At 45.4% G+C, this 26,469-nt stretch overlaps 1 protein-coding gene across 12 annotated transcripts in view; it reads right to left on the reverse strand.

Moving 5' to 3' along the window:
- RREB1 (ras responsive element binding protein 1) overlaps positions 1 to 26,469 on the reverse strand; it is a 167,509-nt gene that overhangs the window by 56,337 nt on the left and 84,703 nt on the right. For 8 of the 12 annotated variants that reach the window (XM_019745404.3, XM_019745403.3, XM_019745409.3 and 5 more), the window contains exons 2-6: positions 14,916 to 15,033; positions 11,422 to 11,547; positions 10,595 to 10,807; positions 5,326 to 5,415; positions 4,180 to 4,343 (exon numbers count right to left, since the gene is read on the reverse strand). In XM_019745404.3, coding sequence (XP_019600963.3) covers positions 4,180 to 4,343; positions 5,326 to 5,415; positions 10,595 to 10,765 — 425 coding nt within the window. In that variant the 5' untranslated portion in view covers positions 10,766 to 10,807; positions 11,422 to 11,547; positions 14,916 to 15,033. Of the gene's footprint in view, positions 1 to 4,179; positions 4,344 to 5,325; positions 5,416 to 10,594; positions 10,808 to 11,421; positions 11,548 to 14,915; positions 15,034 to 24,617; positions 24,841 to 25,687; positions 25,709 to 26,469 lie in introns of those variants that run through there. The other 4 variants (XM_019745408.3, XM_074335267.2, XM_074335265.2 and 1 more) reach the window with 3 other exon arrangements.

Here is a 26,469-nt window from a genome sequence, read left to right on the forward strand (position 1 = left end):
TTAAAACAAGTAGAGAGAGGGAAATAATGTTTAGAGCAGAAAATTAATGGAATAGAGAACAGAAAAGCAATAGAGGAAAAATCAATGGAACTAAAAGTTGCTTCTTTGAAAAGACCAACAGAATTGACATATATTTGGCTACAATTGATTAAGGGGAAAAAATAGAGAAGACTCAAATTATTAAAATCAGGAATGAAAGGCGACAATACTACCGACCTTACAGGATAAAAAGGATTATAGGGGAACACTATGAACAACTGTAGGCCAACCAATTAGATAACTTATGTAAATGGCAAAATTCCTGGAAAAGACATAAAATACTGAAACTGACTCAAGAATAAATAGAAAGTATGAGCAGGCCCATCATAAGTAAAGAGACTGAATTAGTAATTTAAAAACTTCTCAGAAAGAAAAACCCAGATGGTTTCACGGGTGAATTCTATCAAATATTTAAAGAAGAATTAATACCAACTCTTTACAAACTCTTTCAAAAACAGAGGAGGAGGAAGTACTTCCCAGCTCACTCTACGAGGCTGGTATTACACTGACTAACAACCATGCACAGACATCACAAGAAAACAAAACCGATCAGTATCTCCTATGAATACAGGCAAAAATCTTTAACAAAATACTAGCAAACCAAATCCATCAATATATGAAAATGATTATACATGGTGACCAAGTGGGATTTATACCTGGAATAATGTTAGTTTAATACCCCAAAACAGAAAAAAGAACAAAAACAACCTGACCATCTCAGTAGATGCAGGAAAAGCATCTGACAAAATCCAACACTCTGTCATGATCAAAACACTCAGCAAACTATGAATAGAAAGAAACCTCAATTGATAAAAGGGCATTTATGAAAAACCACAACTACCATCATATTTAAATGTGAAAAGACTGAATGCTTTCTCCCTAAGATCAGAAAAAAGACAAGGATGTCTATTCTCTTCGTTTCTACTTAACACTGTGCTGGAGGGTCTAACCAGGGCGAGCAGGTAAGAAAAATAAAAGGTATTCAGATTAGTTTCAAAGGAGAAATAAAACTACTTGTAGATGCCATGACCTTGTATACAGAACATCCTAAGGAATTCACTAAATAACTATTAGAATGAGTAAACAAGGTCAGTGAGATTGCATAAAACGAGACAAACATAAATTCTGAATTGTTTTTATACACTAGCAATGCAAAATCAAAAAACGAAATTAGAAAATAATTCCACTTACAGTACCACCAAAAAGAAAAAAAAACTTAAGAATAAATTTAACAGAATATAAAACTTGCACTCTGAAAACTATAACACATAGTTGAAAGAAATCCAGTAAGACCTATGGAAATGGAAAAAGTCCCATGGTCACAGATTTAATATGGCTAAGTGGCAATGCCCCCAAATTGATTTATACATTTTGCAATGCCTAAAATTATTCCAGCTGCTTTTTTTGCAGAAATTGACAAGCTGATCCTAAAATTCATACAGAAATGCAAGCAACCCAGAATAGCCAAAACAATCTTGAAAAAGATCTAAGCTGGAGGACCGACACCGCCTGATTCCAAAACTTACCCCAAAGCTACAGTAATCAATATAGTGTTAGCCAGGATACACATGTAGCTCAACGGAAGAGAACTGAGAGTACAGAAATAAATCCTTACATTTACCGTCAACTGAATTTTGACAAAGGTGGAAAGACAATTCAATAGGGAAAGAAAAGTCTTTTCAACCAATAGTGCAAAAGACTGAACTTGGACTCATTCCTTATGCTATACACAAATATTAACTCAAATAGATCACAGACTTAAATGTTAAGAACTAAAATTATGAAACTCATGAGATTTCACTTCACACCTATTAGGATGGCTGTAATGAGAAAGACAGCAAGTTAACATGGGTTGCCAAGGATGTGGAAAACTGGACCCCTCATACACTGCTGGTGGGAATGTAAAGTGCTGACGTAGCTGCTTTGGGAAGCAGTGCGGCAGGCCCTTGGGATATTAAACATGGAGTTCCACAAGCCAACAATTCCACTCCTAGGTATCTACCCAAGAGAAGTGAAAACAGGTGTCTGCACAAAAAACTGTTCAATAATGGTCATTATTCATAATGGCCAAAAAGTGGAAACAACTCAAATGCCCACCAACCAAAGAAGAGATAAGTAAAATGTGGTATGCATACAATGGACTCAATGGACTATCATTTGACAATAAAACGGAATGAAGTACTGACATACGCTACAACACTGATGAATCTTGAAAACTTCATGCCAAATGAAGGAAGCCAGTCACAAAAGACCACATATTATGATTCCATTTATACGACATGTGCAGAATATGCAAATCCAGAGACAGAAAGTAGGTTAGTGTTTTCCTAGCGCTGGAAGATGGGAAATAATGGGAAGTGACTACTACTGGGTACGGGTTTCTTTTTGGGGTGATGAAAATATCCTAAAATTGATTGTAGTGATGGTTGCATAACTGTGAATATTACTAAACCCCACTGAATTGCACACTTCAAATGGGTGAAATGTAATGTATAGTGTATAGATTGTATCTCATAAAGATGGGAACAAGTTTTTTTAAAATAAGTAGAAAGTGCTTAGCCTGATACACAGTGCACCACAGCTTTAGTTATGATTGTTTTATATATTGTCAGAGACGTCACTGTAGAAGGCAGTAACACACCTTTTACAGGTGTGTTTAACATGCGCCAGAGTGAATCACAGATACTGTCTCAAAATGGAAATTCTCCAAATCAGAAGTGATTGGGCCTCAGACCAGAGAGGCTCATGAAAGCTCATGACCAGTAAGTGGCCAGGCCCACAGCAGCCAGGAGGAGGGTACTTCTCACGAGGTGCCCATCACCCTCTGCCCATTAGAGCTGGTCCTTGGGGGAGTGCCACTGAGCAGGGGGCTCGGGAAGAGACAGCAGTGAAACCGCCCAAGAAGGGAACAGGCAGGCAGGAATACCTCTAGGACCAGATTCTGAGAGGGCAAGTATGTAAGGAAGGACATGGGGGAGAGAGAAGTAGGCAAAACAAAACAAATTGGCAAACAGAAGGCAAAATGATACTAACAGTCTGATACGGTGGTAAAAAGCAAAAAGCTAAAATGCAAAATATCATATTAAAAAATGGCAACAGGATTCACTCCTTCATTGTATCAAAAAGACTCCTAGGAGGAGATGAGGGGCAAAGAGGATTGAAGTTTTTATTACGGGGAAAAAAACCCAGAACACTTTTTAAAAGGCCCTTCCAGGAAATCATACTGTACTTCATTTCCAACAGTTCAGACTGAGAAATCCATAGGCTTTAAATTATTGCAGTATTACTTACAAATGCAAACAATAACGAGTAACATTTATTGAGTCTTACTGTGTGCCAGGACCTGCAATCTGAACGTATTTCCTAGTCCTCATCCTAGTCCAATATGTGAATACCATTAAAAATATCATTTTAAAGAGGAGATAACTGAGGTACAAAGGTTAAGCAACTTGCTAAAGGATGGGAAATTGACAAGTGGCAGAGTTCACATTTGAAATCAGGTGCCTAATTCCAAAATCCAAGACTTTACCACTATACCAGTATGTCCCAAATACCATCAGTGGTTCATGAAGTGATTTTAGGTGGAACAAACTGGACCATCTTATATTAGTATTTACAGATAAAATTTTAATATGCCCACCACTCAGCTAAGCTTCTTTCTCCCTCAGGAAGTCAATTCCTGACGTTTATCAGATTTTCCCCCTTCATTTTCTCCTATCCTGAAGCTCCAGGACCAGGTCACTTAACTATTTATTCAAAGGCCCCAGAAAGTTTTTGCGAGAAAACCTGTGGACATATGCAAGTACTTTCAAAAAGGCCAGGGTTACCGTGTTACTCCTTGAGGGTTCCTCTATTATCTGATAAGCTGCCCACCTCTGGCACCCAAACAAAGAAACTCCAATTGGCAAAGGGGGAAGGACTCTGTTTCACCCTGATCCCCAAAGGGCCAAAGAGCCAAAGAGCTGCCCAGGCCTTTCTGTTTCCCACAGCGAAACACCCCTACTACACAGGAGACAGTATGCACACCCAGAACCGCTTCCGGCCTTTCCATACAGCGAACAGAACTCAGAACTCATAATGGCTTTAGGCCACTCTGTCAGCCTCCAGACCCAGCCACCAGCCCCGGCGGCCCTCACCCACCTGTGCATGTTCCCATTGGTGGTAAAAGACTGGCCGCACACAGTGCACTTGTAAGGCCTCTCGCCGGAATGCACCAGCATGTGACGGTCCAGGGAGCTGGCCGAGCTCAGCGACTTCCCGCAGATGCTGCATGAGTGGTCTGCCCCTCCGGTGTCCGTGTTGTGCTGCAGAGAGCAGGCATCACAGGGGTCACTTGGGAAGATGGGTCAAAACTGGGGGATGCAAATTCAGGGCTTTGCAAAACCCCATCAAGTTGCTCAGCAATTTTTTTTTCTGTTTCATTTTCAATACCTTCCTGAATGTCAAATTCTACCAGGAACAAAGGCAAATAAATACTTTGCACCATCTTCTTCCATTCCTATGTTCTAGTTTTGAAAAATACTTCTTGCGCAAGACTCAGAGAGGTGGAATCTCTGAAGGTCTTTCTTGGAGATACATATAGATTAACTGGCCACATATATGAACATGAACAGAAGACTCTTGGCTATGAAGCAAACATGTGAAATATGGTCAATGTCCAGTCCTCAAGTTTGATGACTCAGTCTTGCTGTCAGGGAAAGAGAAGGGAAACCACCTGAGAGTTCTGGCCTCTGAAATAAGATGGAACATGTCCATCCAAACCCAAGTTACTAAATGGTGTTATTCTTCAGTACCATGTTATAATTTTATCACTCCTTCATTGCTCTAGATTCATCAGTACTTTGTTATGAATGACCAATAGCAAGTGAGGGAGGAGGAAAAAAATCTCCTAACACAGGACAAGAGCCCAAAGAGATCCCACATCCAGCCAGTTCCCTGCTGCCTGACAAGGTTACAGCAATAGAAAGAACAGGGGTCCACACCTCCAATCTCACTGTACTTACTGTAAGGGGATCTGTTCATGCTGACAAGTGATGCATGGTGCAGTCTTCCTTATATGTGGTCAGTTAAGTCTATGCCTGCTCAAGTCTGAAAAGGTATTCTGTATTGAACTGGGACTTTGCCACAATAACACGGACACACAAAAATTATTTTATAACCACCCCTCAACATAATTAAAAGTCAATCTAAATTAAACACAGCCACTATTCATCATTAGGATCAAATCATTTTGCCCTCTCTTAATAAAGAATGATTTAAAACAAAAATATAAAAGCAGCAGCAAACCTGACGAATGTGCATAGTTAACTGATGCTGTGTAGTGCAAATCTTTTCACACAGGGGACAGTTGTAGGAAGACTTCTCCTCTTTCATTTCCTGAAAAGATATAATAAAGGGAGAATCAATTTCACTTCACAGTAAACCAGTACCTCTTATTTCTATTATAAGCACCTGTGTCTCGAGCTGTAGCAATGAAACAGCTGAGAGCATGGGCTCCAGAGCCTGTCTGGCATGAGCTCAGGCAAGACACCATCCTGGTAGACCTCAGTTTCCTTATCTGTAAAATGGGAAGAGTAACAGCATCTAACCACATCGCACTGTGATGAGGATTAATTCAGTTAACACATGGAAAGCACTGGAAATGGTGCCTGGCACAGCGTAAGTGCTCCGTAAATATTAGTGTTCTTATCAGACCAACACCGTTTCATTAATCAGTGATAGTGAGAAATTAAGCACTAAGTCATGGCAGAGCTAGAAAAGGAATATACTTCTCCCCAAGTCTGACCCAGGATCCTGCCACTATTTTCTACCTGGTCTCGAGGTCCCCAAAACACATGAGAGGCAGTGAAGTTCTCAGGACAAAACCCACCCTCCCAATGGAAGGCCAGAGCCCAGCTGTGCGCCTAACAGGCATCAGTGTGACCCTTTTGCTTGTTGCCAGCCAGCGCCTGCCCAACACTGTTCCTAAATAGCTAAGAATGAGAATGAGAATGTCAGCCTGTCGAAACTGATAGGGAATGACAACCCAAACTGAAGACGTCCACAGAGGTGACAAAAGAACCAGCTCACTAGGCGAAGTGGCTCATGTTCTGTTCCCTCAAAATGAATAGGACAAGCTTCCTTCAAGCAATAGATTTCACCTTTTTAAGGAAAATGACAAGCTCCTTCACTGAGCATATGCTGTAAATCCTTTCAAAATAATTCATGGAGGGTTGCCATGGACACGTCTGTCTGTCATCGCCTCCTCACCCACACAGGCCCTGAGCTCCACAGGTCTCTGTCACATCCCCAGAGCTAACGGCATCAAGGCCTGGTCACCTCTCCCAGGAATTTGGAGTAGAGAGGCTTAGAGACCAAGATCAGTGGGTTTCCAAAGATCGGTAGAGCTTTCTGAAATACAGATTTCTACCAGACTCACGACAGGCTGAATCAGAATCATTGGGGAAAGTGGGGGGCTGAAGTCCAGGAATCTGTTTGTTTCACAAGCTCCCCAGGAGCGGTTGGTACGTGCCCGGGTTTGGGGCTAAGTTACTATGTTACATGATCACAAGCACTTGACTGAAAAGTTCACGTAGGGCTGGGGCAGACACAGCATCGTCATGAGCCCAAGCCACGAGACGTGTGGGCATCATACCTGGCAGCCTGACAAAGAGGGTGGGCTGCACCCGCGGGCATCTTTCAACAGACCTCTTTTTCCTTGTACTCATTTGAATGAGTTTCTGTTCCTTCCAAAAATACCAGTTATTGAACACTTACTATGTGCTAAACTCTGTACATAATAGAAACGCTAGTTTTTTCACAACCACTAAGAGACAGCCACTATTACAGATCCCATTTTCTGGATGAGGAAACTGGGGTAAAGAGAGGCAACTAATCAGCCCCAAATCACAAGACTATTATGTAGCAAACCCAGGATTAAAACTCAGGCCAGCTGCTCGGCAGCTCATGCCCCCCATCACTGTGCTATATAAATCTGACAAAAAAAAAGAAAAGAGTAACCCCAAGGCACAGAACGGACACAAACACCTTTGTGGTTGGCTTATGAGAGATGATGAAAATAACAGTCACCTTGAAGACTATAAAACGCATGGCACCATAACCCAGACGGAGTGGAGCGAATGCACAATGATTTGTGTGGCTGCCTACAGTGGTTCTCTCTCTCTCCTCTTCAAGACTTGGCAAGTTCCACTTTAAGCAATACAGGAGTCCCCCCTCATCCACAGTTTCACTTCTTGCGAGTTCAGTTACCCACGGTCAACTACAGTCCAAAAATATTAAACGGAAAATTCTAGAAATAAACAATTCGTAAGTTTTAAATTCTGAACCATTCTGAGTCGTGGGATGAAATCTTGCGCCATCCGGCTCTGTGCGCCAGGGACGTGAATCATCCTTTGCCCAGCATCTCCATGCTGCGGACACCCACTAGTCACGTAGTAGCCAGCTCGGTTACCAGGTTGGCTGTCGTGGTATCGCAGTGCTTGTGTTCAAGTCACCCTTATTTTACTTAATAATGGCCCCAAAGTGCAAGAGCAGTGATGCTGGCAATTCGGATATGCCAATGAGAAGCTGTAAAGTGTTTCCTTTTAGGTGAAAAGGTTTGTATGTATAGGAAAAAACTGTGTGTGTGTGTGTGTAAGGTTCAGTACTATTCATGGTTTTAGGCATCCACTGGGGGTCTTCTCTTGCAGAGTGTCCCCTGTGGAGAAGGGGGGACCACTAGACAAACCGTTTCCTGGTCTGTGGCACTCGGTCTGAGAACTAGGTAAGGTATACATTTTTTCACTCTCAAATTTTAAAGAATTACTGATATGAATTCTAAGGAAGTTGATTAACCCACAGACAACAAAAACAAAACAAAACACAAAAAAACAAAAAACCTGCCAGTCTCACCCAGCCATCCACACACTTTCACTCCTCCCAGAGGTATAAGGTGCTAATGTGTGTGTGTTTGGGGTGTGAGGTGGGGGTGTCAGACCTTCTCATCCCAGTTCTACAAAGTCAGAATGGGTCTGGCTAAGAACCATCAAACAGAAAAACCAAAAACAAAAGTAGAAACAACAAAATAAGAGCACTCGCTGTAATAATGAGAATGTCTCACAGCCCGGCCAAAACTCAGTCTTTGGGTGTTTTTGTTAAATTATTAGGTTAGCAATAATATGTATTTAAAATTTTTTAAAGATTCATCAGGAGGATGTAAATAAATGTTAAAAAGCCAGGTCTCCAAATGACCAGCTTCTTGAGGAGGTTCATTAAAAAATGCAACGAGACCGTCTTTCATTCCCTTTGAGGGAGACACGAGACATACTGAGCAGCTCATGGGGCTACCGGCCTTGATTCTGGGGTTTATCATGAACTGGGACCCAAACTTTCTCTGAGGCTGGCAGTGGCATACTACAGGCCCACAAAATCCTATGGTTTGGGAGAAGGATGTCTGTGAACTCAGATTTAATTTTTATAATCAAACCAAATAGAAAAGGGAGCAATATGATGCTGAAAGAAGCCATACTAGAGAATTCTGAATCCAGTTATGGGGCCGTGCAAGTGGAAAGAGCACACTTCCTGAGCTGACAGATAACATTAGCAGCTAATGTGATAACTAACCATTCCATAACGAGACAATCTGGCACCTGTGTCAGCGTCCGGCTGTGGTAATCTGTCCTGGAACTCAGTGCTAGCGCTGATGGGACGTTTCCCCAGGGCTCCCTCTCAACACTCCCCATCCAGTCCCAGGTGAGGAGGAAGAACTCTCTCTGCCCCCAACTGCACCATTATTGTTTTTGTTTCTTTTTTAATGCACTGTCGTTCCCATGCTACCTCTGGCCCACCCCTCCCTTTCAAAAACTAAGCCAGTGCCCTGAGGAACCCTGGAGACTACAGGAGGCAGGTGAAAAAAGACCCAGGCACACACCTGCACCATTTGCTTCACCACACATGCAGGGTCACCTCCACTTACCACACAAGGATGGAAGTGCTGTGGGTCCCCTCTACAGCTCTAGCTACTGTCTGTGAACCACGCAGGGGAAAGGATTCGAGCCTGGACTTGTGCCAAGTCTGCCTGAGCTGGGGCAATGCCGGGCTATTTAAGGAAGAGCTTATCCCTACCCACTGCACTTTTTCCTAGTACAACAGGGGAGGAAGAGGAGACAATGACCTTTTCTGTCTCGTTCATTCTGAAATGCGTGAACCCAGGGTAGTACCTGGCAGAAAGGAGGAGCTGGGTATATACTGTGAAATGGATGGATGGAGAGATGGACGAATAGATGGATGGAGAGACAGTCATGTGAGAGTGGAAATAAACCTTTTCTTCCCAGAGCTAGCGCTGCTTCTTGACTCAGGCCACAGTCATGCAGGCTGAGTATTTTCTTGGGTACCCATAGGAAGAGAGGCACACGGAGACGAGGGAAAAAAGAGAGAGAAAGGTATCAATGTTCCAACCCTAAAACATTGGTTAGCTCTGCCAAGTCTTCAGCCTTGAGGAAGGTGTGGAGAAAGTGGACGCTCTCCCACACTGCTGGAGGGACTTCAGGCTGGTACAACTCTTCCTGAAGGGTAAGTTATATCAAAAGCCTTCATTCGTGTTCTACTTCTAAGAATTCACAGAAAAACCATCATGGATGTACTAGACGATCTGTATAAGGATAGTCACTGCAGGATTATTACTTAAAAAAGAAAATTAATTCACAAAAGCCCAACAGGTTTACTTTCGTCCCCATCCCTGGTATCTGGACAAACTCGTAAGACTGCCTTCTCCCCAAGGGTTTGGTGACACCCCATTAAATCAGTTAAACTGAAAACTAAATGTGAAGGAGTCAGTTCCTAATACGTGGATTCAGAAGAAGAAATGAGAACTATTTGCGCTCTGCCTCATTTCTTGAGTTTCGTTGAAAATGTTGCTAACAGGAGAGCAACAACTTTTCAAGTGGCCCATCTGTACCTTAATTAAAAGATGCATCTTATTTCCCAGGCTTCTATAGCGTCATTAATCCTGCCAGGCTCCGTCCTCATTGACTCATTGACTCTTTCCCACTTCTCCTGATCTGACTAAAAATTCGAAGCCCACTAAAAGTTCAACAGAACGAAATTGCCTCCTAAGATCAACTCTCTGGAGCCCCGTTCTGTGCTTTGTCTGGATGGGAAGCTGGACAGCGGCTCCCGCACGTCGGTCTGTAGTTACTTGTTCCCTAATCTGAAGACACTTAAAAAATAATCAAGGAGATGGCTTCGAAAACCAAATTAACCAGATGTGTAAGGAAATGAGCCACATCACGGTAGAGGACTAAGTCAACTTCTTTGTCTTGACCATCATGTGAAGAAAGCTGACATGCAAATCAAATTACAGGGTGCCTTCACCAATATTGACACCACAGAATTGAAAATTTTCTCCACGTGAAGACACTGAAATAAGCTATGAAAAGCTCGCTCTTAAAAAATGGTTACAACTTCTAGGTATGTCTAGTTAATTCTGAACACATCCAAGACTGTCTTAGGGAGCTGGGCTCCCAACGCTCTCAGACTGAAGCCACCACAGCTCCCCGCCTCGCGCACAAACGCTTACCTGGTTCCTCCTGCCAATCCGATTTGGTCCTGGCGGCTTCGCGGGGGACTTGACGCTCGGGGGGCTCCCGCCATTCTCCGTGACCTTCCCTACACTCATTACCGCTGACATCATGGTGTTGATGGAAGACAAGTCTGAACCTTCCAATCCAATGGGCGAACTTGACGTCATTGGGACAAGGGTTTAAGCTTCTAAGAAGCCTCTGTCACAGAACTGAAAATTGGAAATTGCTGATGTGATCACTGGGAAATTTAGGCTTCTGCTAGAGCCAGCTGGCACTGGCCATAGCTACCATAACTGTAAGTCTGGTCAAAACACCTAAACCCCTCCTTCTCTAGTTCAAGCTGACACTCGTACCATAATGACTTAAGCTTTCATCTAAATGAAGTATTATCATTCCAAAGAATACCTTTGCTTCCTAGTACGCCACCGACACAACTCCCAAAGCCACTCGAGGCAAGTCTCTTGGCCTTTCCTAATCTTTCATTAGGCAGAGTGGGAAAGGCTGAGCCAATAATTAGGCGGCCCAGGGAGCTGCTATTTGGCCGGCACCCTCCTAGTAACGTAACTCATGTACTGCTAGGGGCATGTTGCAGACCTGACCGCTAACGGTGAGGCTCGTCAGGTGTCACTTCACTCCACTGCTGCTATCCAGTGATTTCAGCAGGAAGAGAGCTGTCTGTGCCAGCTGAGATGCCAACCCTAACAGGATTATAACCAAATTTCAATCGACATAAAAAAGACTGTTTCTTAAAAAACACAAGTAGGTAATATGCCTACACCCCAGAAAATGGACAGAAGAAAATCCAGCCCCCACTGCCAATTACCTCCATTTTCTGCCCCAACTGATACACTATGAAATTTCCCCTGCTATAGCTATCATCCACGTGGAGGAGGAAATGAGTCTGTGTTTCACTCTTTTTTTTTCCTTCTCTTGGTATCACTCGTTGACGCTGGAAGGGAAACAAAGATAAAAAGATTTAGTGACTGTCTTTTCACTTAGTGAAGAAAAAAGTGAAACCATTATTTGCCATCATCTCAGACCATGATATTCACGAGAACACAGGGAGCACAAGCGAGATGCAATTTCTAAGCCTTCTTTTCCTTCCCAAACTGTGTTCTGTGGTTGTTTTTCATCCTTAACTGACGTTCCCTGCGGCGCTGTCATCCTCCCAACAAATAATTCTGCGGTATTTTTCTTTCTGAAGCATATATGTACCATGTTTCCCCGAAAATAAGACCGGGTCTTACATTAATTTTTGCTCCAAAAGACGCATTAGGGCTTATGTTCAGCAGATGTCATCCTGAAAGATCATGCTAGGGCTTAGTTTCTGGTGAGGTCTTATTTTTGGAGAAACACGGTATATATATATTTTCTTTCCTGTTCTACCCACCCCTCCATAAGGACTCCCCGACTCCGACTTGACCCACCTCCCACCTCTACCTAAAATTGACCAAAGACAGGCAGTTGGGGAATTCACTAAAGGCTCAGAAACCAGGGAATATGAGAAGAATGATCCAAGGAAAACTGGCCCATGGGCACATCAAAAGTTCCTTCTTCAGGCCCCTTCTAGTTGTATTCCTTGTAACTAGAAATACTACGGCCATAGGTATGGTCCAAACTAAGTCTAGGGTACACAATTTGTCTCATGTTATTTGGGAAGATATTATTTTATAGCTGAGGTCCTGCCAGTAAGCCACAAACCCTATGATCCGACAGTGTGCATTAGAAAATACGAGAAGTCCACAAGTGCCACCAAAGATCAAGCCCATTATCTCAACAGCAAAGTGAGCGCTTAGGAACAACACATGCATGCTTAGAAAGAGCATGATTTCTTGTGGTTTCCTCCTCCAACTTTAGGCAAGCAGCCTAGGGTGACACATGGTAACACCCCAAGCAGCTACAAATGTTTCCAGCACCAGAGCAGGAACAGCCTCCTGGGAATATAAACTTTATTAAGTAATGTTGCCACCAGCTCACAAGTCCTGCCTCTAAAATCCTACCAGAGTCGCCAAGGATCTCAGGACAGTACTTTTCTTGTCAAAGACAAAATATGCCTTCTTGTTAATAGGCATTTTGAAGATACTAACCCAATGGTTTTCTAAATAGTAGGACTACGTACAGAAACATACACCTTAAGACAACTGATTCAGCCTCACTTCTCACATATTTCCCTGTCAAGAGAAGAATGTTGTGATCAAAATTAAAGAAAAAACCAAACTGGTGTCTATGAAGTTTCCCCCCATGGTAGGAGACCACTGAAACTTATTAAAAATTGTGCTTCAAACTTCCCATTGTTAACTGTCTTTGAAAGTCTATTTGGCAGATTTCTCTCTAGGAAAAAATATGTGACATGACGCGCGCGCGCATAAACACACACACACACACACACACACACACACACACATCTTTCATAATGGATTTCTAACAAAAGTATCATGAGTTTCCTAGAACTGTTGTAATCAGTCAGCGCATAGTTGTTTGATTCAAAAAAATGGACACCTTCAACATCAAAATCATCTTTAAATATACTTCCCCATAGATTTAATGTATAGTAAATTATAAAACAACTGACTAGAAATCTTTGCTGTAATTATGTTATGTCAGTAAAAAGAAAATTAACCTTTCTACCAACTTACAGTAGGAGTTTAGAAGATGATCTTGCTTTTGTCCTATGACTATACTTCAAAAAGAAAAATGTGGTCGAGTTTACTCAAATCTGGGACTTAGGTTAGAGCAAACACCTTTAGGACTAACTATAAAATTTTAAGGTACAAAAAATTTTTTTAATTCTATCATTGGAGTGGAGAGGAGGTAAATAGTCCATATGATATTAACAAAAATGTATTCACTAAGCAGAGCCAAACCGCCAGTAACAACTTTTGTCACTGTCCCTATAACATCAAAGAAAAATCCTTGCTTAAGCAACCAGAAAGTGTATACTTATTCTGTAGCTTGTTATGACGCTGGGTTTCTCAGGCTGTTTGCGACACAGTGCAAAGAGCTTTCTGGTGATTACAAAGGTCTGTTGTGAAGGTTCGAAGGACTGTTGACTTGCGTTCTTGAGGTCACAAACATTTGTAATAGAGAGAAAAAAGGACACATTCTTGCAAACTACGTAAGTGTTTTAAGTATGGGATACCTAGCAATAGTCACTATACCTAACCAACACGAGGGCTGAACGTCCCAAGGGCTCATCCCAATTGGAAAAGGAGAAAAGTCATGCAAACATGTTTCCCATTCTGTCTAGACAGGAAGACACTTGCTAAAAATTTATTTCCTCCTTTGGGATAAACTGTAGTGTGACATTCCCCATTGATGACACCAAGATCACCTACATTTACTTCTTTTTCCTGGCTGAAAGGTAAGTAAACAGCAATTTTTTAAAACAATAGAGACCCTTCTCATTTCTACTCTGAAAGTGCAATTAACAAAATAAAACTCCCAGCTACACTCATCCTTGAAGAGCTGCTTCAGGTGGAACCCAAACCAGCCCCTTGGAGCAAGATTTCACTCCAGTTTGCTCCTGTGTCTTATACGTGAATCCTCCTTTGGGACTATGGCACAGGGAAAAGGGAAAGCACCTAGGATGAGACACAATGCAGAACACTGTTCCGTGCTGGGGAAAACGATCTACGTGAACACGAAGGCTCACGTATGCGCTCATTTACCCAGACGCCAGGGGCCAGTGTTGGGGAGCTGCACCTACCCCACGTCTGCCTCTGGGCTGCACTGTAGCCCCACCCACCCAACCTAAACCTTCCGATACTCCAGCTCAGGCAACGAAAGATAAGGTTAACAGCTTAAGGGCTTTTTACAAAGCACATTTTCCTTTATGGGTATTAATATTTTCACTCTCTCCTTTGCCCCATTTCTTCCCCCTGACAGCATCCACACATCAGCCCCACCACTGCAAATAATAATAAATGAAATAAAAATAAAAATCACTGACCCCATTCTAATACAATCTCCAACTGGAATCAGAGAGGATTGGGAACTCAGATGAAAATCATACATATGAGAAGAAATCACTGTCTTCATGGACACGGCCAAGCAGACTGGCCTGGTATCCAGCTTTTAACACAACAGTCTGGATTTGGGAGTGGGGAGGGAGAAGCCCAGAATGGGGGTGTCTGAAGTGTAGCTTCTTGTGAGACAAACACTAGACACCCTTTCCAAGAGTTCTCATCCCACACCTCAGGCAAGAACTAGCAATTCAGTTACAATTTTACTGCAGAAGAGGGAGGGAGATGGAGGGAAAGGAAGACTCAACATTCAAAGTTATTGTGACTCAAGGAAAGTCAATAAAGTTTAACTGACCTGTTTACCTCGTCTTATCAAGCTGGCCCTCCTTACTGAGGAGCTGGTGCTGGCTGGGCCCAAACGTGGGCAGGGGCACACCTCAAAGCAACCACCTCTGGAGGAGAATCAGAGCAACCTACAAAAATGAGAAAAGATGACGTTATGAACGATCGCATCTCTGTATCTATTTCTCCACTCAATGCTACCAGGAGTCACAAGCTAAGGACAGTAAAACATTTCCCACCCCTGCCTGTACTTTATAAGCTTCCAGCTGCCAGGTTGATTCCTCCCTGTCGTCTACTAGCATCGGAGCAACAGCGACAGGAGGCAAGTGTGCCTTAGACCAACGGGAGCTCCCAAAGCAGGCTCCCACCATGTCGGAGCAACATCACCTGAGGATGGCTGGGACCACTGGCTCCAAGGGGAGCTCAAGCATCTGAAGGGCGTGTTTCAAGAGTAGAGAAGGCTGAGACATCACTAAGTGCTATCAGAAATAGAGAGGAAAAAAGAAGAGCCGAAGAAAGTAAAAAATATGGAACAGTCCCTCACTGTAAAGGAGAAAGTATTAGATCTTTTCCTGAGTGACGGGGGAAGTGTCCATATAACAGTTCAAATAGGACCAAATGAGTATTTTTTTCGTTTCTGTAGAGAAGATGCAGAAAACTACTCAAATTACAGGCGCCCTTCAAGAGTTTGAGAATGTCTGCTCTGGGTGCCAAGGGCCTCAAATACCTGACCTGGGAGAAAACCGTCTGGTCCTCTGCAAAGTGAGAGAAAACTGGAATGCAGCATTTTCCGGAGCTACAGCGTTCAGCCACACTCTCTAGGTCTCTGAAAACAGCATCCCGCAGCTAAGCTCAAGAGTGAAAAACTGGGAGAACTAAATAAGTAAAATAAACCACAACACGGACAAAACCTCTAGAGAAATATTTGCCTGGTATGTGTTCTCGTTTTTCTCCCTTTTTGGAGTTGGGAAAAGCTACCCAATCATGTGACACACCCAGTTATCACCTTGAATCTCACTCACTTTGTCCACACCACCGCAGTTACTGAGCACCAGAGGTGGCACACCCCTGCCAGACCGGTCAGTTGGGGGCAAGAAAGCCCCACCAGCCCTTTCTGTTAGAAACAGCTCCTCACAACTTCTGACACTGAACAGTTTCTGTCTCTTTACATCTCACTGCTTCCATTCGCCATCTTTTTTTCTTTGTGCCTCTCTTGAAAAGTCCTTTGGATTTTGAACAAAGTATCAAGAAACAAGGGGTGACTCATACTGGACAGCCCCTGAATGGGGCAGAGACCCCGTAAGCCTGGAGGAACCCTTCCTACTACCCTAGTAATTCTCAATGTTTCTTGGGGGCTAGACCTTCCCTGAGGATCTTATGAAGATTACGGACCCTCCCACAGAAAAATGCACAGTCTAACATTTTCCTTCAGGGGCCCCAGAAACCCATCAGGGAAAGGTAGGACAAGAATCCTGGTTTTACTTGATATATATATAACCCACCTTCCTTGAAACTATGAATTGAATCAATTTTTATTAAAATTCTCATGAGGTTTCAGAAATACAGGAACAAAACATCCTTTCAAATCATCTCCACCCATCTGAACTTAAAGATTCCTAAGGTGAAATTAAACACACAGACAGACACAGACACACACACACACACACACACACACACACACACACACAAAAGCAAGCAAGGTTTCCCTGTTATTATTCATTTTTAAATTAATGGTAGATTTTATTAGGAAGAAAGTCTAGAGAGGAATAGCTCCATGATTTTTTCTAGAAACCACCAAGATCTCAGAATAAGTGAATTTAAGTTCTATACATAATTAACAAAAACACACATCAGAGAGACAAGTCTCTGGAATTAAAATATTTTTCAGAATATAACTAAGACTCCCATTAAAATTTGGACCCAATCCCTCCCCTCATTTAAAAAAAGAGACTTTAAAATGTCCAAGTAAGCTCCTCAGCACCCACAGAGGCCAGCCTGACAGACTTGCCCCTGAGACTGTTTTCCTCCGATCTTGGATGTAAATTACTTGAACACTGAGAAGGCCTTGCAATTAAGCTGAGTAACAAGAGTCACCATCCTGTTTGTTTTGGGTTCCACCAGGCTGGAGGGATTCATAGAACTCAGAGAGTGGAAAAGTACAGGACAGATCTTGGAAGAAAATTCAAGATACCCCTTACCTCTATCAACACTGCCTCAGGGGGCGAAAAAAGACTGGTGAGGAGAGGCTGCGCCCTAGGAGCTGACTCTTGGAGGCAAATGTGACAGAAGCCAGGCTGGGGAGGCGTGGGTGTAGTGGCTCCTCAGGGAGGATGCTGGATTCCTGGATTTGCATCCCTCACAGGCTTTGCTCAGACCCAGTGGAAGCGGGGTGACTTGGAGAGGGCAGAGGTCCATCTGTGCAGATGAGGGGGAAGGGAAGGCCAGCCCCCAGCCTCCGAGGAGATAAGGGTCAATGCTATGTAAAGCCAGAAAGAGGAGATTTAAGGAGCCTGTCCCCAGGTCCAAGATAGCAAAGAAGAGATGAAAGATAAAAGAGAAGATGCTCTAGAAACAAAGCTTTCCAGCTTCTGAAAAACCTGCAGATTCTTAAAGTGAAATCTAAAATCTGTCCTCAGGCTTCCAGGAAAGACGAGCTAAGCTGAGATGCCTGGGATGACATAAGAGGCCCCCAGGACACTGCAACAGTGAGCTTGACAATACCGAACCAGGAAGGTGCAGTGCTGGGCCTGCATGGCCGTCCTCAGACACGTGGGATGATGGATCCAATGGCGGGAACACCCTAGTACCAGCCTGGCTGGCCACTTCTGGCCAACCCAGGACAGGCTAAAAGAGCTGAAGAAGAGTTCAGACATGAAAATGCTGTGAGCGGTGGAGCTTAACGTCTCTGGAGGGATGGGCTGAGGACGAAAGGCAATGTTCTTGCCCAGTCTTGGCTAGCTGGGGACAGAAGCAAACCAGGCTACATGTGGCACCATGGCATTGCCTGTTTACTCTCCCCTGCCTGCCAAGCTCAGGGCAAAACCATCTCCCCTAACCAGGACAGCCTCGCGTGTGCTCTGAAGGCTAAGACAGCTGTGATGATGGCTCTGAGTTCCAGGAAATTGATGTGTTTCTTGGCTTAGGGTTCAGTCTGTGCCTTGGATGGGGCGGCAACCCATGCAAGTCACCCTCCCCCCTTGCTGACAAACGGAGCCTTAGACTGTCACACAGAACGTGTGAGCAGGCCTTGCACAAGCGGGTGCAAAGGGATGCTCCAGCCAGTTCTGGATCTTCCCCTGGGTGAGGAGGGACCATTAAGAAGGGGAGGAGCGGGGGATATACCTCTTGGCCCAGGTTTCAAGACAGCAGAGTGCAGAGAGGAGAGGGAGGGGCTGCGGGCCCCCACTTGGGTTGTCTTCTGATCTCCGTCTCAGGACTACAAGAAATGGTCTGACTTTCTAAGTTGCCATTCAAAGCCCTCCATGCTCTGGCCTCAGTTTACCTTCTGGCCATCTTGCCCACCAGTCCCCACTGTTACCTCTCTGTTCAATTTCTTCCCGCAGAACACCCGCCTGCATTCCCCGGCCACCTCATCCCTCAGGGGCCACTTTCCACACGCAGCCTCCCTGATTCCCACTGACCCCAGGCTCTTGGTTCCAAACTTGAACTCTATAGTAGTGGTAGCAGCAGCAACAGTAGCCAACACCTTTGAATCCACATGCTTTAACCTTTATAATAAACACCCTATGAGGGTGTACAGATGAGAAAATTAAGGTTTAGGGGTTAAATAACCTGCCCCCAAGATCATGGTGGTAGAGCGAAGTAAATCCAATTTCTAATCTCTGTTAAGTTTCTTTTGGACAAAAGTTGCAACTCCTGGCACATGGCTTGAGAGAACAGATGCACTCCCCTCAGTCACATTCTCTGACTTCTTACAATCATATTCTGAGTCATTTCTGCCCCTCCAGACTGCTCAGTACCTGGCCTCTCATTTCTGTGAGAGGAGAGGCAGGAAAAAGTGGCTCTCTCCTCTCGCCTTTACCTGTTCCTTCCTTTCTGTGCCAGGAGGCAGGACTGGACTTTTATCTCACACTAAAAAGCTTACTGCACAGGGCAAGAGTTTGCAATCATTCACTCACAGCCCTTGCTGAACAAAGGGAACGGACTCCACACCCGTCACCACTGTGTTCTAGAACTAGCCAGGCCAGGACCAGACGAAGCCACACAGCCCCATCCTGTCCGAGTCGCGGGATCCAACTGATCCACCAGTGTGAGTGAGCCTGAGCTCAGCAGTGACCTGTGTGCTCCAGTCACTTCTGCTTCCATGGAAAGTGAATGCAGACCTGTAGCAAGAGGAAGCTCTGATGGGGGAGCCCACACGTTCAGGTGCTGGGGTTCCAACAAGGTGTGAGTATAGGAAGTAGTGGGGGGCAGGAGATGGGGAGCACAGATGGTGGGAGTGAGTAGGCAGAACGGCACAGTTCAAAAATTAAGCAAACACCAGGCGAAGGGAACCTTACAAACAGTCTCAACTAGTGAACGAGAAGTTACCTGCCACTCACCCGCCAGTACAGCCACCCCGAAGAGTAGTCTCCACCCAGCAGCGTCGCAGACTGTTTTTAGAAATGCAGATTCTCAATACATGGAAGTCATTGTATGACACCTTAAACTTACACAGTACCGTGTCATTGTAGTTCCAGAAAATGAAAGAAAAAGATTCTCAGGCCTTACCCCTGAACTGCTGCCTCAGAAACTCCTCTGGGCTCCAGGGGACTGTGAGCCAACCTTGAGAACCAGGGCTCATGTCTTTTCGAAGAATTCTGGAAGATAGGTGACCAAGGATCTCCCCGAAAAACCTTCCTCTGTGAGGGTTCAGGAACGACTAGTTTATCACACCCTCAAAGCAAAAATCAAGGTGCTGGTTCTGATTTTAGCTCTGTTCAACCCAATAAAATAATAAATAAACAAGGGGCGATTAACCTATGCAGGGCCTATTTTAGCTTCCTGAGGAACAGATGTGTCAGATGTGAGCGTCAGGCAGGGCCGGGCCACTCAGCCCCTGGCCTCCTTGCAGCCCTAGAGCCTCACAACCATCTCTCCAGCAACCGGCCTCACCAAGCTGTGCCACTCGTGGAAAGGCTTCCTGGTGGGTGCTGTGGGATGGTCTCCCAAGTGGAGCCCTTTGGCCAGAATTTCTAGTGGTCTTGGACAAACTCATGGTCCCCCCAAATTTCTCTACTGCCTCTGGGCAGTAAGTGTGCCACAAGGGGCAGGTGAGAAGGAAAAGTTAAGGATAATCCTGAGGGAAAGCAACTCTGCCTATGGTTCCCCCGCCCCCAAACCACCTCACCGTCTACCGTGGTTCCTCTCTTACTGAGACTCATGGATGGAGGAGGAAAAATCAAAAGGAGATCATTCCTGCAGCCTAACACGACTGCCCCTTCCTGAGAGGGTCTCAGGTGCCGCCCAGTGGGTACCAGGACCAGCAAGCTGCTGGTGCTACTTTTCAAAAGGCACGTTCACGCTCCTTAGGGAAAGGAACACTTTAATGTTCTGTCAAGTGAAGGGGGGAAGGAGGGGCTTACGTGAGAGGGACAGGTTCCACGCCAGAAGCAGTTTCTCTCTTAAAAGTCACTTAGATATTTTAATTGTTATGTTACAAACACCCAGCTTCAGCAGGGAGGCAAGTATTGACTAGGAAGACCGGGTTCTTGCTTCCAAATTCATCTACGTAAGTCAGATTAAATGTACTAGTTAAAATATGAACTGCTGGAAAGGTGGACAGATTTTCTGGTACAAGCTAGATAAAACTATCCTATGGCCCCCCCATTCTTCTTCCTGCATTTATCTCTCCGCAGGCTCTCGGCGTCTTGAGAAGGAGGAAATGGGGCAACGTCCGATTATAAGCTTTTCTGTCAGTAAACAAGACTATGAAGAAGCTGACTCCACGCCTTGCAGCTCGGCTCCTGGGAATAGGTCTTACTGACATGATCTGACTACTGCCAGACCAGAGAAGCCACATGGCAGCCATTATCCGTGCCTGCTCTTCCGGGAGGGGACCCTGTCCCTCTCCCCAGGTGAGCCAGTCTTTCCCTAAACACTGCTTTTCTGCCACCAGGACCTGCATTTCATCACCTTGTTGCCCCACTTAGCAGGAACCTGTACGGTTCTCTATTCTGCCTGAAGAAGCTGGTGAGAAAGGAGGTGGGTGGCCAAGGGGGCCTAATAAGGGAGCACTGCTGCCACCACCACCCCGGGGGCAGGGCAGGGTATCCTGGCTGGGGCAGGAAGAGCACCCTGCAGGGGATTAGCGGGGAAGACCCCGCCCGACCCTAAGATCTCCTCCTGCTGCCTTATCAGGAGAGGGTAGGGAGAGGCCCTTTCCACACCATACCTTGGCCCAGGAGTTTAAAAACAGAAAAGGAGGCTATTGCTAGAATAGAAAACAGGGTTTAAGTCAGAGAATGTCAGAAGTCCAGTGTATATCCAATTACACGTCCCTTCCCCAATAACTGGGGGTGTGGGGGTGTGTAGCATTAACTATTTGTGACATAACCTCTAAGGCCAGAAAATGTGTTAGGCACTTTACATGTATCTTTTCCAAATCTTGTAAGGTAATGATTAGATTATTTGCTGGGTAGTACACAGCTTTTAAGGGGCAGGGCCAAAACTCTTGTACTTTCTGCTGTACCACAAAGAGGATCACTGAAAAATCATTCAGAGAAGGGTGATTAGCAAACTACAGGATTGAGAAACCAAGTCAGGGGGAAACAAGAAATGGCTGAAGGAACTAGAGATGCTCAGCCCATCGAAAAGAAAGAAGTGGAGACGGGCAAGGGCAGCTGCGAACATCTGCAGGCCTGGTGCAGGGAAGAGGGGCACACTCTCCCCGCGTGCCCACTACGGCAGAAATAAAGTTAGGGTGGCAGGCACAGAGAAGCCCGTCTGGGACTCCTCAATTCTCTCTACCAGAGCTTTGCACAACGAATGCTGCCCACAAAGGGGATGAGGCCCAGAAGGCAATGAGCTTGCTCTCCCTGGGAGTTTCCAGCACAGAGCCCTGCAGTGCGGGAGACCGAATCAGATCTGGATTCTGTGCTTCTAAGAGGGCGGTCCCTTTTTGATAATACCGTGAGATTCCAAAACAAGCACCAGGAAAATAAAGCACGGTAGTGTAACTTAAACAGCACATGACACAGAGTCTTAAATCTTGGACTGGAAACTCCGCTTGCCACCAGTGGAACAACTCCAAGTCTGAGCCTCAGCGCTCTCGTCCAGAAAACGAAGCCAGTAATACCTGCCCTCCACACCTTATAGTACAGAAATCCATCAAAGAAACACTGATTACAACACTTGACAAATGGTACAGCACCCCGCAGGACAAGCTATTGATGTTGTTCTCTTTACCCCCCAACATTCTGGTTCACTTAGCCCTGGGCAGCTCTCCCCAACTCCGTGATTCACTCACCCGCCACCCCCTCCGCCACTGGACTGCCAGTGCTTTGAGGGCAGGGCCAGTTTGATGACCTTAAAAATTTTCTGCTCCAGCCCCTAAGCTTAGCAATGAAATACAAATATAATTTAGCTCATCGTACATGCAATCCCATCAACAGTAAGGAGCAGGAAATAAAGCCCCTCCAGCTTCAGCTCGCCACTGAAACAAGTCCTGGTCGGCTTCGCATTTGCTTTATCAAGGGAGTAGGCACTGCTGGCTCCCAAGGGCGAGGCTCACTCTTCCTTACTCTCCCACACCTCGTCCCTCCCAGCGGCAGAATCTGATCCGGTGCAGCTGACACCCAGCCCCTAGCTTCAGACTCTCAGGCACTGGATGGACCATAGCAATGGGACTGTTTGGACAGGACTCTGAAGAGGACCTCAGTTTCTTCAGTCACATTTACAGCTCGGGAGCAGGCTGGGGTCAAGTTCAGTGGGGGGCAGGAGTTTGCAGAGAGTTTTAGGCAATATCCTGCAAGTCTTTAACAGGCCTTTCTGACATGCTGAGTTAAAGGGTCAGCAGCTGCAGAAACAGGATTCTCTACTCCCCCCAACCCCCCAACCCCCAGAAGGAGCTGGATACAAGCTAAGTACCCCAAGGCAGGTGGTTAACCTACCATCTGGGGCTTTAAATTGCCAGGATTCAGGGCAATTCAGCAGGACAGCCCTTATAAATATAACCCAAGTGACCTTGTGAAACAGTGTTACTCGAAATGCTTCTACCCTAACAGCTCAAAGAAGGCAGTGGAAGGAGATCACATCTTTCCTCGCCCACTGGAAAAGTGGTCAGCTGTGGTTAAAATTTCACAGTGGGTAACCAGACATTACAAACCATCAGCTGACAATGACTGTGCTCGGTGAATGTACCAGGAGCTGATGGCCTGCCTTTGTGCCTTCTACTGGATGACCTTGTTCCCCTCTGTTTTGCCGCTAAGAAAATTATTCACTACTATGTCTATGAAGAAAACAAATACTCCAAGATGTAAGTGGTTGATAAGTGTTTATCGCAAGCCAACCAACCAAAAACACTAGCAAGCCAATGGATTTTCTTAAAGTAAACTGAGCAAACCCAAAGGCTACTGCAGGGCAGGATGGGACGTTGGGAGGGAAGGTGACACGTGGGGCAGGTTTCTGCCCCCACCCCCAGCACTAATAAGCTGACCAGCAGTGGCACCTTGAAAGGAAGGCAGGGGTGTGGGCCTGGAGGAAGTTGGAGGCACTGAGGTCCTCCTGGTTATTTCTCTCCTAACCTACTGAAGGGAGGACAACGGGACACCCTGGGGTGTCTAACTGAGCTGCCGCTACTGCTGCTGGCCCAGCAGGGTCTGAAACAAGTATCATGCACCCAAAGCACATTTGTTCCTCTGCGTGTTGACGAAGCTCGCACAGGCCGCTGACCATGCCCAGGCTCTTCAATGTGGGTTCACATTTTATAAACCCCACCCTGCGAAACAGACAACCCGTTTGCAAGCTCCTACAAGCCCCCCACCCCCACACACCAAAGTTACAGAGGACAGGAAGGAAAATCTAAAAGGGGAGAGATGTACACCAGCCTGACAGGTCGCGGTTTCAGCCAGGTATGCAAGTGCGGGCTGCATCCCCACTGGCAAACGGGGTACACAGCTGCAGTGAGGGGCTGCCGTCTCTTCCGCTCGGCCCAGAGACAGCCTGACACTTTCACCAGGTCCCCAGGGGTCACATCCATCCACAGGGAAAATCTCTGGAGCACAAAGCTTTGGAAACCCAAGCTAACGCCCATTGACTTCAGCAGTATACATAAGGCAAACACTCCCAGTCAAATGGACTGTTTTAGATGAAAAAAGAAGGACCTCTACCAATATTTTCATGACAAGAAATTGTTTTAGTGCATTTGTGAAACCATGTCCTGCTTCTCAATAGAATCCTTTAATGCGCTTGCAATCATAAAGCTGAGGGTCTCTTGCTCACCCCTTCATTTGACGTGAATGTCTGTGATAAAGGCACCCTCCGGTTGTTCAGAAAGAACGTCCCTGCTCTTTGCTTTTATCTTCCCTTAACAGTTTGCCATCCACTGATAGGAGGGGCCTTGCCTCCAACAGTCCACACTTTTATCTCCCGCTGACCACGCAGCAACATGAAGCCAAGGGCTGGATTTCCTGCAGCTCGCCTAGAGGGGCTGTTTGACTCGTTTAAAATATTGCTGGCCTCCAGAACCTTGGAACGATGCCCAAGCAACACCTACCCAGCATCCATTTCAGCTTCAACTTTAAAAGGTCTCCAAGTCCAGTGTACCAGCATTCCCCGTGCTTCAGTGTGGGAGAGACTTGGCCACTTCCAAGAAAGAGAACTCGGTTTCTGGGCTCACGTACATATTTGCTTTCTGTCTGCAGCAAACGTAAGAACTATCTTCAGCGAAGTCCACATAACTTCCCTAGAAATGAGTTATGGTAGCTCAAGTAAAGCTGAGTTTATACTACTGTTATTACAATAACTCACCAGCACACAGAACAGGACACCACGTGTGTCCTTGCATAAGCAAATGGCCAGGAACACAGTGAACCCCTCTTGTGCAGTGGTGAGACCATGTCCTCTGACGTCCCTCCCAGGCCTGAGTCTGCGTATGACAGTCAACTGTACTGGAACGCCTGTGTGCTTTTATGTCCAGCGTCCAAAGCACTTCCACCTCCTAATGCTGTGAGCATTCCTGTGAATATCTATCCAGGACTAGGAATAGCAGCAAACTCCACTTCTTAATCCAGGCAGTTGTGGGACCGTGTGCCACTTATGGGACGGGCTGGCCAGCGGGAGTTCACACATCAGGGCAGAAGACCCTGACTCCCTGCCACTCAAGGCCCGGAGTTTCATTGTCTTGGCATCACATCAGCATCTGTGAGGTTAATGGGTTCAGAGGATAAGATCAGATGTTTAAAACAGTCCGCCAGTGTTCCTTTCTGGAGTATAAGGAATCTTTCCAGAATCAATTAAAGCAAAGAAAAACGTCCTTGCCTAAGTACCCTTTAACCCCTCACGATCTCAGAGGTAAGAAGGCTGGGTAAGAAAGACAATGGAGTGCTGACAGTAGGTGCGAGGCTATGGAGAAAATGGTGGCAACGAGCGACAGAAGCCAGGTTACAGATTAAACTCACAAGGTTAATTTCTATGCCAGCTCTCCAAAACTCCAGAGCTGGTATTTTTAGGATCTTTTTTTAAAACAAGGCTAGACAGTAGAGTAACAAAGGGTGTGCAGAAACCAGGGCAGCCATGCTAGCTCCATGCAAAACCTAGTGTGCTGCATTCTGGGTGGCCCCTCACCTATAGCCACAGGACTTGGCACTGTCATTGGCCCATCTGAGAACAGGAGCCAGCTAACCGGTTTGGCCCCACCGGCCAAACGGCAGGCACTCTTTCACATCCTCAGTTCCTCCCAGCCATGAAGTCAGGAACAACCTGTACAGACAAAGAAAGTAGGAAACTTGCGAAACCACGGCATCTACCGTGCTCACTCAATATGCCCGAGGAAACTTTTTCAAAGCCCTTTAAGATGCTTCATTACAATTCTGGAAAGAAAAAGCCGTCCACTACACCCAGGCATGCACATGTTCACACAAACCCAATTTCATGCTCTGCTGGCCCCACAGCTAAAACACACAGTTCAAAATATAACTCAAGAGAGTGGCCCTGGTTGCTTAACAGGTTTGGAATTGTAACTGACACTTTTCCATAAACTCTATTAGAGGTCAGTGACATCCTGGCATGTTCCCAATCTGGAAACAGCATTTTCCTAAGGAGGGAAAAAAGGTCTAACAGATTATACAAAAATTTGCTAGCTGGCCACAGTGAAAATGCTGTATGCAGGACGTCAGGAAAAAACCCTTCGTGTCTCTTTTTCCTAATGCTGTGCTCAGGGCAAGGCAAGAGTGATCATTTCAAGGCTGCACCCACAAGAAACTGCTAATTGTGAGGATGGCTTTTTTTTTTCAACCCTACTAGCCAAGATTTATTTAATGGGATGAAGGTTTGGAAGACAGATATGAAAAGTAATCCTGCATCTGCCTGTCTTACATAAAGATTTTGAAAGAACAGTACTACTCATA

Source organism: Rhinolophus sinicus, chromosome 14, assembly GCF_057876585.1.
Source record: "Rhinolophus sinicus isolate RSI-liver-muscle chromosome 14, RSI-T2T, whole genome shotgun sequence".
Taxonomy (NCBI): Eukaryota; Metazoa; Chordata; class Mammalia; order Chiroptera; family Rhinolophidae; genus Rhinolophus; species Rhinolophus sinicus.